Here is a 15,667-nt window from a genome sequence, read left to right on the forward strand (position 1 = left end):
TTTTCATGACAATGTCTTGTGTTGGACATGATACCATCAAAGGGGTGCAACTCTGTAAAAGATTCAGAGTAAACAAGTCTAGGTAAAATCAGATATCAAGTTTTCATGACAATCTAACATTGCACATGATCTAATAGTGCATCAAATCATAGCGAATATTTAAGCTTGGTCTGTGAAACAGATTACATTAATATCTTACTATGTGCTTAATTGGCTTAAATGTCAGACATTTCCTGAAACTTTCATAAAATTGTCATGAGCCATGAAGATTGGAGGGATTTGGTTAACAAAAAAGAAAATGGCAAACTATGGCATACCATAATATTCTAAAAAATATATTAACTGATACCAAGTCATACTCATTGGCACTTTGTTGCCCGAGATTGTGGACTTCTGATGTTGAGAAGCTTGGTGAGAAGCGAATACGCTTATTGAATTGGACAACCAGACGATAAGCCAAGACTTAGCTGTTTTAAAAATCATGTAGCACAAATGTTCACCTTAAGAAGACGGTGTGTTAGACATTTGTTTGTCTACAGTCAGGGTCTCACTAAGAGGTCCATCACTAAAATTACTTTTACACTCATAATTTTAGGCAGATTATTACTTTGTTCAGTACCAACTGTAAGGACCTCAACACGGGTATTTACCAGGATGTGATGATGACTGTTTCATGAAACTAGAACTAAGAGTAGTACTGGTCACAGGCTGTAGGGATCGATTATGGTGTGTAAAATGCACTTTTTAAGGTTTGTTTTCTAATAATGAAATTAAGAGTGGCAAATCATGAGGAGAGTTAAAACTAAAACACTGACAGCTGGAGCCTCTCAACAAATGTTGATATATGCTCAAATATTGTCATTGAAGTCCACAATTTTAAAATCTGTTACTAACTTGCAACCAGGTTGATCTTTTTTATACTTCATTTGTATTTTTTTTTCAGCAATTTCGGTACCAAAGAGTAATATATTTATAATTCATGTGTTTCCAGATTCATTAACGGTAAAATTATTTTTGGTGCCAAAACATGAGCGAATTCCCTTTAAGGTCATATGAAGGGTTTATGGTAAATATTACAGATTCATAGGCTTTTCCAGACTGTTACTTAAACGTTGTCAAGCCAGTGGTAAAAACTCAAGTAAACTTGTCCTAAAACACAGTCATGTTAGACATAATTGAAGCTAGAGGAGGTCATATTTTAAACACATTCTTCGAAGGAAGATGTGACGAGTGGATGGACAAGGTGACAAAAGTTCACCTCAATCTTGAGTAGAAAAACTGATAAGGTAATTGTCATGTATCAAGCTAACTTATCTATTTTTGCTCAATTGTGAAGAAAGCTGAAAGCTAATATGAATCACTCTCAGGTAGAAACCAGAAATGAGTCCTTAGGAAGATGCCATGGGGAAAGTACCCCTGGTGGCTTTAGACCAAGAACCTTTTGGGCAAGAGGCAGACTCTTATACCACTGGACCACTATCACCCTGGTGGGACATGACCTTTTGGGTGCAAGGCAGACCCTTTGTACCATTCTCACAGTTAAATATAATTGTTTAATAAGTAACTATGTATGTAAGTAAACCATTTGATATTTCACATACCATAACTGCATTGCACTTTACATGGCTAAACTTTCATCATACAATATATTTTCTAATGTTTACTAATTCAAATTATCAAAGCTATGTATATCAAAAATACTAACAAAAGTTATAAATCTTTCTAAAAACATACATAAACTACAATGTAAATTATTTTCAGCATTATACATTAATAGTCTTTCACAAGAAGTTGATCAAATCCAGTGTTAAAATCATGTTGGTGTGATGTTTATAATAATTGGATTGCAAAGCCGCTAGAAGTCTTCCATAGTAAGAACTTTCTTTTTGCCTTGAAATCCTGACATGGCACTTTCAACAGCTTGGGCGTAGTTGTCGAGGTTATATATCTCACTTGGAGGGGGGAGAAGTCTACACTCTCTTATCATCTGGCAGAGCTCGTCAAACATTTTGTCTCGTTCTAGACTCTCGGCATTCTCATAATTCCACTGAGAGTTCCAATATCCGATGCAAGATACCTCTTTGAATATGAACACACCTGTAGGCACTATAACAGGTTGTCTTGACATTCCGCCATATGTGACCATGATACCTTTCTGTCCTAAATGCCTTAATAACTCTGTTGCACTTTTACCTCCAACACCATTAAATGCTAATTTTGGTGGTTTTCCAAGTGATTTTATCAGATCTTTCATGGCTGGTTTCCTTGAAAACTCTTCAGTGACAACATGATCAGCACCCATTGACTTCAACTGCTCAACTAATTCATCAAGATTTTCTCGATCTCTTACAATGTTTACCGTTCTAACATCCCATGCTTTGGCTATCTGAATAACACTCTGTCCTACTGCACTGTTAGCAGAATTTTGCATGACAACATCTCCAGGTTTGAGACTCACAAAATCTTTAAGCATCCTGTAAGCAGTGCATGGATTTACAGCAATAGTTGCGGCACTTAAAGGTGGGATATCATTACATATTCTTTTTAAATCCATTGACTTTGCTACTGCATGTGTTCGCCAAGTTCCAAATCCTGCCTGATTCGGTATAACCCAGTCCCCTGCCTTTAATGCCTGAACATCCGCCCCGACTTCCATAACTTCTGCAACACCCTCATTTCCAACAATTGCAGGGAGTGGTGGCTTCAGGAAATATGAACCTTCAATCATGTTAATGTCAGATGGATTCACTGGGGCCATCATCATCTTTACTAAAACCTCACCTGATTTCAGAGGCCCATTTATTACTTTCTGCTCACTCTTTAAGACCTTATTTGGGTCTCCATATTCACTATAAACTACTGAGATGGACTGAATGTCACTGAAGCTACGTCTAAGGGCATGTCTGCATACGAAGTAATAGTTGTCATGTCGCAGTAACCGCCTGGAAAAGCTTTTAAGCGAAATATTTAAAGCTGAATTCATTTTGACAGTTCAGTTTGGATAAAAACAAACTCAAACGCTTGCATCTGATCCGCGGTCGGTGGAATTACCGAAATCCCAAATCCTGGTAAATACCGAAATCCCCTTTCATTTTCATAGGTATATATCGTTTTCTTTTATACGCCCGGATTTAATACTTTATTGTGTTCGAATGTTGTATGCCGTAATTGTTGGAGGTTGGAGAGGGGTGGAGAAGTCGGAGGAGGGGTGGGGGTTGTGGTGACTTAAACCCAGGACCCCCTTTCATTTACATAAGTTCATACAAAAGAAGAGTATGCGAGTAGGTTCGAACGCCGGGGCTTCAACACTGCATTGTGTTTAAGTGGGTTGAATGTTGTATTTATTGGTGGTCGGAGAGGGGTGGGGGAGTCGGAGTAGTTGGGGTGGGGCAGGGAGTGATTAAAACCCGGGAACCCCATTCATATTTCTAAGTACATACAAAAGAGAATGCAGTATGGTTTAAATCTGTACTGTGTTTAAGTGGGTTGTATGTCGTGGTTGAGGTTGGTTGGAGAGTGGTGGGAGAGTCAAAGGAGGGGTCGGTGGCTACGAAGAAGTCTCAAATACTATTTTCCAATACTTCATTTCAAAGTGTGGAAGTAATTGATGGTAGGGATCATACTTTACATACAATAGAGTCTGCGAGGTGGTTTGTGTGCCGTAGTTGTTGGTGGTTTGAGATGCGTGGGGAAGTCGGAGGAATTGGGGGAGGCTATGAAGAAGTCACAAATACTACTTTCACATACCTCATTTCAAACTGTAGAGGTAAAGGAGGGTAGGGCTCGTACCTTACATACAAAAGAGTATGCGAGGGTGTGTACGCCGATATTTAATACATTACTTCATTTTGGTCGTGACCTGTATGCCAAAGTTCTTGGTGGGTGGAGAGGGGTGTGGAAGTCGGACGAGGGGGAGGGCTAAATCCCGGGAAGTCCTTTCAATTTCATATATGTTAATGTTTTAACGACTAGTACAATATCACATTTTATATTTGTTTGATTGCTTTTCGTACTTTGATAATGTTGTATATTGATTGTTTTAAAGGTGTCTTATATTTTATTGATATTGCCTGTAATAAGTTTATTTCGTTGTAAAGCGCCTTTGAACGTGTGTATCGAAAGGGTGCTAAATAAAGTTAACCAGTAAAAATAATAAATGTGTATTGTGAACAAGTTGTGTGTCGAGAAGGGTTATGTAAATGAAAGGGGGTCCCGGGTTTTAGTCACCACAACCCCCACCCCACCCCTCTTCAACCTCCAACAATTATGGCATACAACATTCGAACACAATTAATAAAGTATTAAATCCGGGCATATAAATGAAAACGATATATATACCTATGAAAATGAAAGGGGATTTCGGTATTTACCAGGATTTGGGATTTCGGTAATTCCACCGACCCTCTGATCCGGGTCTTTACCGTCCATTGACTTTGATCAGAGCGGCTGAATGATTGAGACTAGTGAACGAGCGTTACCCTTATAAGACAAGCGTTTCCGTGATCGATTTCAGAACGCGCACCTTGCATAGCAACAACATAAAACAACATGGCGGAATAACCTGTTTTTTTATAATTTTGGAAATTTCTGCCGTTATTTGTCTGTTTTATAATGTCAAAAGCTGGTAAGCGGGGTAAAAGCGCCCAAGGAGCAGCGGGTGCTGCGAAATGGGAGCAAGCCCTTCTAACTACAGTTTTCGAAGAGGTATAACTCCTTATATCATTATTTTAAGTCTAGAAACATGAGAATGTTATTATTCTTACTTTCATATGTTAAAAGCGATATCCAAACTCCATAGTGACAAAAAGCATAACTGTAAGGGTGGGTTTAATCAAGCTGTCCAGTTGTCTTTGACGGTAGAGTTCCTTGCTGTTTTATTTGGTGGTTTAGCTTTTAAAATGTGCATAACTGACAATAAACTGAGAACACTTTGCCACTTTGGTTTACTTTGCTTAAATTTAAACGATATTGTTAGTGGCTTAAAGCAAATGTACATTGCTTGGCATAAATAATTAATTACTTGATTTACCAGTTACCAGTTTGGTGTTCTGTTTTGGTGTTGTAACTGTCATCAATTTGATCCCCGGAGAAACAGCGGCACTCTTCCACTCAGCTTTAATATGTAGTCTAAAATAATAGACGTGTTATACGGGATTCTTCCAATCCCTAACGTCTAAACGGGAATGTGCAAAAAACGGGGGTGTTTTAAAAATATTGAAATTGTTTTAAGTGAAGTATTTTATGGTTGAAATTGATCATAAAGAGTTATATTCATATTTTACCATGTAAGTGAAATGTTATTTGGCACTAAACAAGCATTTAATGCATTAAAACAAGTTGTTTACCTTTCCAATAAAACGAAAGTTGACTGACACAAAAACATTTATGCGAAGGGGAACAACTCGATACAATCGTAATAACTCGGCCTCCTCCGACAAAGCTTCGAGATAGACCTCGTTATACAATCGTAACAACTCGGCCATGGCCGAAATGTTCCGAGCGATTTAAAACTGTGCCCTGAAGCCTTGCAGGTGCCCTTCATGTATATATCGTTATGTTTTGACAGAATGAAATGAAAAAAAGCCGTCAAACTCATAATTATAAGTTGGATATTTATTTTTTTGTGTACGGAACTAATATAAAATAACATTATCTGGTAATATTTCTTGTTTTTATGATATTTTATAGACTCTATATGCTTTAACCCGGAATCCTGATCGGAACAACTACCCACATTTGATACTAAACAATTTGTACGTGAAGGATTTGCCATATCAAAAATCTAAAAAAAATCCGCCAACGTACAATTATTTGGACTACTTTAATATGTATTCTTTTACTATTTTGGATGTTCTGATTTGTTGATTGCATTGACATAAAAAAGAGGATTTATGTATAAAACTAATAAAAACAACACTAGTGTATGTTACATAACCAGTTGAGATTATCAATAAAAAAGGTTTGTTCATGCCTTACGCCTCACATTTTCTACCTTGTCCATCTTACATATGCTGATAAAAGCCATTGTTAACATTTGCAAGGGAGTTAATCTACAAAGTGTTTGCAGTGTAGGACCTTTGAGGTTTTGACCCATTGTCCGATGCAACAATAAATGCTCGATTTTGACATGAGTTCTACTTTAAATCTTACATTTTGTCATACACATGAATTTACAGGATTTGCAGGTATGCAAATTTGTGCTTTCAAAGATCTAAATAACCTTGCTATTCAGGAAAAATGGAAGGCCAATGTGACATTTGTTGTTGGCAAAAAAGCAGATGACTACACATGGATCAACATTCTTGGGCAGAATATTGCTGCTGGCTCTAGAAGGCTCTTCTCTTCCTTCTCAAAGCAAGCACTCTTTAGTGATGTAAGTTTGTTTACAGTTTACAGTTCAATGTTGTTGTTTCTATGTTTATTACAGGTGAAGTCAGAGTATGAAAATAAATGTATTTTTGATCTGGTATCAATGATAATTTGACAAAAAGAAAATAGTCCTAATATTTATTTATAAGCAAGAAACCTACGTAAACTGATATTTTTAAAATACTTCTATTTTTAAATACCGCTAGATAGGCTTAAAACTATTTGTTTCTATAGGTACAAGAGCTAGGTAATCCAAAGGGCAAGAAACCGAAAGAGACGCCATCGCACTATGAAGTTTGTGAACCCTGCAAGAACCACCTGGACATTGGTGAGGACATTCCACTGCCTCTTCTGGCCAAACTCATCAAGTTTAAACTTCTGTGGATCAAACAGAATGATCTGAAAAGAAGAGACACTGAGAAAAAGGTATTTGGATTTGATATTTGAATAAGATCCTTTTTCTTTATTTTTTAATGGTGCTGTCTTGATTTTTTAATTGTGGCACCATTAGAAAATAAAGGCAAAGGATCTTGTTTAAATGAACCATAGGTGTATGTTAAATTTTTTAACACTAAAATTGTTTGATCATCATGTAACTTAACATATTGGTAGTATTATCCGTAGCATTCTCAACGTCTTAGTGATTTTTTTGTTTGAGTATAATAAATTGTAACTGATGTCTGTTAACAACCATAAAAGGTCATACTATTTGATAATGAATAATAATGTTAATGATCATTGTTATTATCTTGATTTCTAGATGAGTATGTCTAATATAATACTTTGCATGTTAGAATGCAAAATGAAAATTAAAAGTTCTTGCAATTGTTTTAAGAAACCCCAAAATCACTGCCAATCTGTTACACTAAAATTTATATTAATATAACATTTCTTTGAAAGCTAATACTGTATCATAAATTGAAGGAAGAACGTTTAACACTTAATGTACAATACTATGATGACCTTTCACAATCTTTTATATTCAATGTTCTTAATGTTAAATTTGGTTGTTGTGAATATCATAACAAGAAAAGAAAACAACAATGATTTTGAATTTGTATTGATTTCTTTCGAAGGCTGCACTAGAACGTGAAAAGGCCAAGGCAAAGGCAGCAGAGAAGGCAGCAGGAGGAGGGGGCAAAGAAAGGGCCAAGTCCCCAGGGAAGGGCAAGGGTGGCGGGAAGAAAACACCGGAACCCCAGCAGTCCAAAGATGGCAGCAAACTAAGGAAACGTGGGGAGGAGGACCCTGAGGGGAAATATATAGGTAACTTAGATATGAAAGAAAGGATCCAATTCTAAATAAGTTGAGTAACATTATGTCACTGCCTTGGTGTTATTACCAGCAAACATTCAAGTATCTTTATAGTTAGACTTTAATGTTGGCAATAATAGGAAAACCATGAAAAATTGTAATACCTTAAATGTGGTTAACAAAACATGGTTAACATTTTAACATTGACAGTAGACAGTTATTTAGCAAGTTACATAACTCTTGCTGAAAGATATGTTGAGTTATGCCTCTAAATCAAATTAAGGTGTTGGCTTGCATTGCTTTTGCAGTTTATATGGACAAAATAATGTATCCCTTGAGCATTATGTATTACTATTCTGTTCCTAATTTGATTATTACAATATTTGTAAGTTTGAATCAATTGTTGCAAAACTGTATATTGTTGCCATGCAAATCCTCAGATGATGAGCCGGATGATGGTGCTGACCACTATATTGTGATTTACGGGTTCCACTACCCGAACCTATTTGGGCTCCTGGCTGAGCTTGGGCTCAACGTGTCCACCATCATGGCTGTCAACTCACAGGACTACGCCTACTTTCAGCCAAAAGAGGGGGATGAACAGCCCATTGAAAAAGATGAAAAGACATTAGGTGTGTTTTTTATATTTCTAATAGTTTCTTTTAACATAATATTACCCTGAGACTGATCTCAAACATGTTGTCAGAGACCTTGTGGTAATTACGGTGTTCGCCTCTCATTACAGAGGTTATGGGTTTGATCCTGATCAAGGGAACTTTCACATGGCCTCTCTAAATAGCACAAGTTCTGGTTTTTACATGGGAAACAGACTTGATAGTGATTTTATATATGCCATCATCTTTTGCCACAATGGAAATAAATTAGTAATGATTTTATTTAATTCTGTATTAGTTCAGATAATTTGCTGCTGTCAGTTTGTGTCAAGAAATGACATGTGTATTTGAAGCCAGGTGAAATTTGTATTTTCATCTTGAAAATATTTTTTATTATAATATTATAATTTCGTTATTAAAATGATAAATAAAATGGTAAAGAAAAAAAAACTGTCTTCAGGTAACATCTTTCATTAACTAACATTGCATACTTTACTTGTAAATGATCATTTTCATTATTTGAGTCTACCATTTTGTACATGTATTTAAAAATCTATCGCATATGTATTGTAGCTAATAATAAAAAGAATGCCGCTAAAAATAGTAAGAGTCCTCATGGTGAATACAGTTAATTTATTTCTATTTTCTAGTTGTTATAGCTAGACTTTTTAAATTGATTTTGGGTTTCTTATATATATGTTTTGCAAGAACTTTAGTTTATATATGGTTATACTAAATAGTTTATGAAGTAGTTTCATATTTCATACTGTTCATGTGTTATATAATTTAGGAGTTAGAATTATTATTATTATAACTAAATATTATGGATTTTTTTTATACCAATTAGGAATTACCATTAAAAAATAAAACAATATCATGTTGATGATAAAAAAAAATTGACGTTACTAACTTACTATGATATTATTTTTGTATGGAATTTGGTCATGTTTTTTTTCTATTTTATTTGAAGCTTCATTGTAACCATATTAGAATTGAAATTAGAGCTAGTAGCATCTGTTTTATGTCACAGATTCAATTGAATTCAGATGAATTTACTGAATAATAAGAGACGGGGGATATTATGAAATTTAAAAACAATAAACAAATATTTTTTATATATACAAATATTTTGCATGTTGAAATATGTTTTTTAAGACCCTAAAAGCAAGCGAAAGTCTGCAGATACAAAATCAACTCAAAGTGCAGGTGAACTCTTAAACCTAAATAATACACGTCAGTATCTTTTAATCCATTAAATAACATTTCAAAGAAATTCTATTCTAAATATTCAGTATTTAAGTTCTATATATTCGCATTTTCTTTTCCTTTTTTATGTTTATACATTTTCGCTTTAATGTAATTTTATCAATTATTACCATTTTACTTTCAATACCCGGTAAGTTAATTTCCTCTCTTTTATTTGTTGGGTATCATTGATTTTACATTTATTAACATTTTTATATTATTATTTTATATTGACTGACCACTTAGATGATCTTCTAAATCCTTACAGCGCTTAATACATAAAACATCAAAAATGTTTTCATCACTATTTATTTATGACATCACATCCAAAGTTATTACACTAGTTATTTATCAAAAATGTATAAAAATGTTATTAATTGTTGGAGATTTTATTTATAATATAAATGAGAACAGTTAATTTATACAACCATATAGAGATAGTTGTTGGTTACAGTGTGAAATAGCAATACATTTCACCGCAAGAGCACAAAAAACTATTTTGCTTTGCCAGAAGTGAAGTATATACCGGTACTTTTGTTGTTCACGAGCTCGGGGTTAAATACATGAGTCATCAAACTGAATCTTCATATCCTAGCTCAACCAGTCAAGCGCGCCTCAAAAACCTCGTCCCTCCTGTCAGGGCAGTCCCTGGGGGCCTCACAATCCACCCTGAATTCTAGCAGCGGTAAACTTGTGTTGTGGGGATTTAAAAATAATGTATTGGGTACATAGACAGATTAACATTAAGGATTTTACATTTGGTAAATGAGATACCATTTTGGTCATTTTGGGGGTATTTTATAGTTCTTAATTTGTTTAAGGTGAACAGTGTACAAGTTTGTGTGCAGCTTTTTAAAGGCAAACTCAATGATTGTTCAACTTACTGTCATATCATCTTTAAAATTACAGTATATCAGCTGTATACATTTTTCTTTGAAATAAGAAATTGATTGAATGACCAAAATGGTACATCATTGTTTGAATGGCTGCCAAACATTTTGTACAAGGATTTGTATTTGTATGTTTGTAACCTTAGAATGTATTGCATGTTTTGGAGGTAAATACTAAAATGAGCCCTTTCATCAGAAGATATTTTCAACAGTCACACTGCACTTTTTAAATCCTTTCTGGGTATGAAATTGGTGTTAGGATATTGATGAAATGGCCCCCTGGATCTTACATTTACATTTACCCTGGTAAGTTAAAAAAACGTCATTTTTAGCTGGTCAATTTTCCAGAAAAACAGTCTAGGTATAATCATATCCTTGGTGTTACCTGGTAGTTGTCAGGATGGCGTCTGCCTGCAATTAGGCTAATACTGGTCAAGATATTCTAATGAAACTTGGTAAAGAGACAGTTACAAACAGTACATGTGTAGCAAGGTCCATTCATCAGTCTTTAATGAATGCGGAGTTATGCCCTCTTTTACTTGAAGTTGGCATTTGCTCTGCCATACTCAAGTTTTATCATACATATGTATACTAATATATGTCTACTTAAAATTTTGTACAACTTCTTGTAATCTAAAGAACTCTCCTTCTCTGCTTATCATTTAAAGGACATTATATTGACAATTTTAATATTTATTTTTTTCAACATTCACAAATTTGACTGATTTTACCTACTGTAATTGACAAACAGTCAGTTAGTCTAAAATTATTCAATTTTTACTATTATTACGAATGTTTTTTGGCAGAAAAGAGCATTTTAGGTCATTTTGTTCAGAATCTGTTAACAATTATACTAATTAAGAGCTCATTTTTGATTTTGTGGTAATGGAAATGTAAAAAGAAATACTTGTTAGTTCACATTTTTCACACAAATTTAATGTCTGACCCTATTAAACATGAACGAGTCCCTTTAAATATAATTTTTAATAGTATATTAAATGTAGAAACACCAGACAATTTAGTGATTTTTCTAATGTATATTGTGTGTTAAAAATTTAGATACATAACCGGTAGAAATTTTAATTCAGATAGTTTAAATTTTGGTTGATTTGAAAACAAAAAGAGTGTATAAGCCACTAAATTTTAATTTGGTTGGAGAATATGGCTAGGGAATGTTAATGTATACCAGCGGAATAAAAAACAAACTGTGCATGCCAAAATATACCTTAAGTTCTTATATAACCTTAGAAATAGCAATTAATAAAGATTATCATTTAGTGGTCAACATTATATTCTGTCCAATGAGAAGGCAGTATTGCTCAAGTTTTCCAATGCATTTATTTCAGTAAATAGGCAGTCAGCCATTTTGTTATTTTAATCAGATGACTGATTAGATATAAATAGTGGATGACCCAGTTAATTGTTTGTTTACACAAGACAATGTGGACCACTAAAACTATTATAAGTATGAACTTAAACAAAATAAGTCAAACCATTACATAATTCTGAAAATAATCTCATGCTCGGAGTAAGTATGTTCACAGTAGCATTTATATGTCAAACAATTGAGGTTTTCAAAGGGCGTAATTTACTGTAAACTCATTGAAAAACTTTACGTTATTTTGAATATAATATTTCGAATTATACACAGTTTCTTATTCCGCTAGTATATTTTGTTTTGTTTGGATGGGTTGCTTAGATATATATATATATATATGGTATAGTCAAGTATAGATTACCTAATACTGTGTTTTGTTTTCAGAGATAAGCTTTGATTTCAGTTAGCATGTTTAAACATATTTTTAGTTTAAATTCCATCCATTTGCATGAAAGTTGTAGTTTTGTTGTCCTTCTGAGTTTATTTTTTTATTACCTAGGCATCAAACATCTGCCGCCAATTGTATAAAACTGGTTAAGTTTTTGGTTTGGTCAAAGTTATTTGAAATGTTTATTGATTGGTCAATATTTATCTAAAACATAATTTTAAGCAATCAAATCACTTTAATATATATATATAACTATATATATATATAAATATGCAAACAAGCCTAAAGATAACTTTTAAAAATTTATGCAATTGCCTACAGAGCATAAATCTTTTTAAATGTTACAATAAATCATAATGATATCATAGATTTAATTATGAATAACATGATTATCTGCAGTAAGTTAAAATTAAGGTCATCTTGAAAAAGACTTTTGTTTGCTGTGCATCGACTGACTCACTGAAAATAAGTTACTTTTTTATCTCTTGAGTTGATAAAAATTCCTTTGAGTAATTATTTTCTCTTTATGCATCTATAAAGTTCTGCAGTCAGTGTCAATTTCCTTACCTATTCATTATAAAGTAATGCACCAGTCAATTGTAACCACAGACTCCCCAAGGTCCGGGGATATGCCGGGGATAGCCGGGAAAATGGGCCGTGTTTTTACCTTTCAGGTGGCCCCGCAGTGCTGGGTAAATGCCGTGGTTTTGTCTTCGCGCCAAATATAGCAGAGAATGGGCCTTACCTAGGGTCCCTAAGGTACGGGGATTTTACCAGCGGTTCGTCCCCGCAGGGCAGGGATTTAACCCGGGCTTTGCTGGACCGAAAGTCAAAGTCCCCGCTATTCCCTGGACCTGGGAGGGTTACAATTGACTGGTGCATAAGCGAGTCTGCAAACAAACTTTTTTTTAAGAATAGCCTAATCAAATTCTGTTTTGTTGACTTATTAGCTGCAGAGGAAGCTGCAAGAGAAGAGAAGGCGGAGCTTGCAAATGAGTTGAAATCGTTCTGGCGTGACCTGCCGGCCATCTTGTTACGGCAGTCTCGTCTGCACGACATTGCCAGAAAAGACTACGAGGTGAAGAGTCTCCTCATGCCTCAGAATCTGGAGGATGCTGAACAGAAGGTACGTCAGCATACATGCCATATCCCCTGGCAGGGGTTGGGGGAAATCCTGGATCTCTCGGCGGGGACAAATATCTCCTGAAATTGAAAAAAAAAAATCATTTACACAAATTTTATTACAAGGTTGATTTTTATCAGCATGTTAATAGTAAAACCCTCCCTCTCACAATATAAGATTAATGTACATGATAATTGTTTTAAGACAGAATCATAAAGAAATTACATTTCAAGTAGAACAGAAAATAGTATTCATTTGCAGAGTAATGTAAATAGCAGAATTTTAAAATATCGCTGAAAATCAAGAAATATGGGTCCTTCTGAGCTATTGAGTAATATTTTTTTTTTTTATAAAAATGCTTGTAAAATTGCAATTATACTTGGAATATAAATAAATAACATTTGTGTTTTCAAAACTTATATCAAGGATATAGAAAACGATAACTAAAATGTCCTGTTTATTAGGAATAATAATAAAGTTATGAAGCTTTTATTTTGTGTCCACCCAAGAGAACATGTGACCTTGATAATTGTCATAACATGTTTCCAACCGGGTTCATATAAAGGTCAGTAGTACCGTCGCCAGGTGTCTCTCTCTCTCTTCTCTCTCTCTTCTCTCTCTCTCTCTCTCTCTCTCTCCTCTCTCATGCATTTTAGGTACCTCTTACCCATAGGGCATGTAATTTGTTGGTTTTTAATATAATATGGTGCGTTAATCCAATGCCCTATGTCAATAGTAACGTCCAAACAGAATTTTGGTCAAACTGTCAACAGTAACGTCCGAACATTATTTTGTCCAGAATTGTTTCCTACCTTCAAATAAACATTTACAAAGTACATACATTATAGTCTACGTTGTAATAAAGAGATTACAAAGCTAATATAAGTTTAGAAGTCAAATCTGATATGTAGAAACAAATGTAAAGTCCAAAAATTTGGGTAACGTCCGTAACACTTACAATTTAATGTTTTATTCTTTTTTACATTACAATGTTTGAGAAATGATCACTATGGGCATGTACACTGTGCATCCAACTTGTTGTAAATTAACATTCATCTCCAATTTAGCACTTTATTTTTATGTCAAACCAATGTCAAAGCATGTTGAGTAACGTCCGTAACTTTCAATGTAGCTCATAAAAAAACTTGATTTGTATATATTATGCATTCTGAACTATCTTCTAACGTACCATTTATAAATGGTGAATAAATCTGCCATAACTAGAACCCATGCATTACAGGATATACTCAATTCTATTTGTTCAGGTGTTGTCAAAAAAATATTACCCAATAGCTCAGAAGGACCCATATCTATTATTTGAAAAGGCTGTTTATACATCTGAAAATATTCAGATATTTCCTCCAAATTATTTGCCAACTGGCAATATCGGATATTGATTTTTTTGGGCCTACAGTCTTTGCCTCAATTTCTTTTCAGCACTTGTCCTTTCGGGCAAGTAATTGAAGAAAACCACTTGCCCAAAAACAGTTTTACTTGCCCAAAATAACCATTTCATGCGTAAATTACGAAACCCAATTTTCAATATGATAATAACGTTCAATCAGGATTTGTGAATTGTTGCTGAAGGAATTATGAAAACAGAGGGATCTAAATTTCGGATATATGCACTTCTAGGAATTTTGACTTGCCCAAAACAGTATTTACTTGTCCTGTGCTAAAATTGGACAACCCAGTTACGACGAAGACTGGGCCTACCAAATAAATGAACCGTTTAACATTCTACAAAAACAAACATACCAATCCTTTATAAATTGGGCACAGATGTTCTCATTAAGTCTATCTTACTTGATACTTCTTTAAATGAAGCATTTTTTCTGCAGGCGCAGTTTGGTGCATCCCTGTTTGAGGACATAGCGTGCATGATCTACGACTTGATAGATGCGCGCCGCCAGTGGCACAATTACTTGGAGAACCTAAACCTTGTACAGGTGCCGTTGTATGGGCTGCCCACCTCCACAGCACCACCAGTTGGAGGTAGAAATCTTTTTAGTCTTAAAAAACATGAGGTATATTGATAGCCTTGGTGCCAGTCATCATCGGAATTGTCATTGGTTAAATACAGCAATTAGTTAACACTTGATTTGTTGTTCAAGGATTATCAAGAAATGCTAAGTCATATTCCTTGGCACAATGATGTGTGAAAGTGTGGTTTCTTGATCGGACCACCAACCAAACTCACATACGCTCAGACAGGGAAGTAAATAACTGCATTAACAAGACAGTTTCAATTTTCTACCTAAACAGCCTCCATTGACTACCTAAACAGCCTCAATTGACTACCTATACAGCCTCAATTGACTACCTATACAGCCTCAATTGACTACCTATACAGCCTCAATTGACTACCTAAACAGCCTCAATTGACTACCTATACAGCCTCAATTG

General features: G+C 34.6%; 2 protein-coding genes across 2 annotated transcripts in view; one reads left to right on the top strand and one right to left on the bottom strand.

Annotated features, from left to right (window-relative positions):
- Nucleotides 1-1,597: 1,597 nt before the first annotated feature.
- On the bottom strand, nt 1,598-3,026 carry LOC128238889 (enoyl-[acyl-carrier-protein] reductase, mitochondrial-like). Its single transcript, XM_052955198.1, has one exon. The coding sequence runs from the start codon at nt 2,981-2,983 to the stop codon at nt 1,856-1,858; it is 1,128 nt and encodes a 375-aa protein (XP_052811158.1). The 5' UTR covers nt 2,984-3,026; the 3' UTR covers nt 1,598-1,855.
- Nucleotides 3,027-4,514: 1,488 nt separating this feature from the next.
- LOC128238551 (sperm-associated antigen 17-like) overlaps nt 4,515-15,667 on the top strand; it is a 49,680-nt gene continuing 38,527 nt past the window's right edge. The window contains 8 exon segments of the mRNA XM_052954591.1: nt 4,515-4,704; nt 6,233-6,373; nt 6,604-6,795; nt 7,446-7,635; nt 8,064-8,255; nt 10,078-10,167; nt 13,089-13,264; nt 15,103-15,256. Coding sequence (XP_052810551.1) covers nt 4,612-4,704; nt 6,233-6,373; nt 6,604-6,795; nt 7,446-7,635; nt 8,064-8,255; nt 10,078-10,167; nt 13,089-13,264; nt 15,103-15,256 — 1,228 coding nt within the window. The 5' untranslated portion in view covers nt 4,515-4,611.

Source organism: Mya arenaria, chromosome 6 (assembly GCF_026914265.1).
Source record: "Mya arenaria isolate MELC-2E11 chromosome 6, ASM2691426v1".
NCBI lineage: Eukaryota > Metazoa > Mollusca > Bivalvia > Myida > Myidae > Mya > Mya arenaria.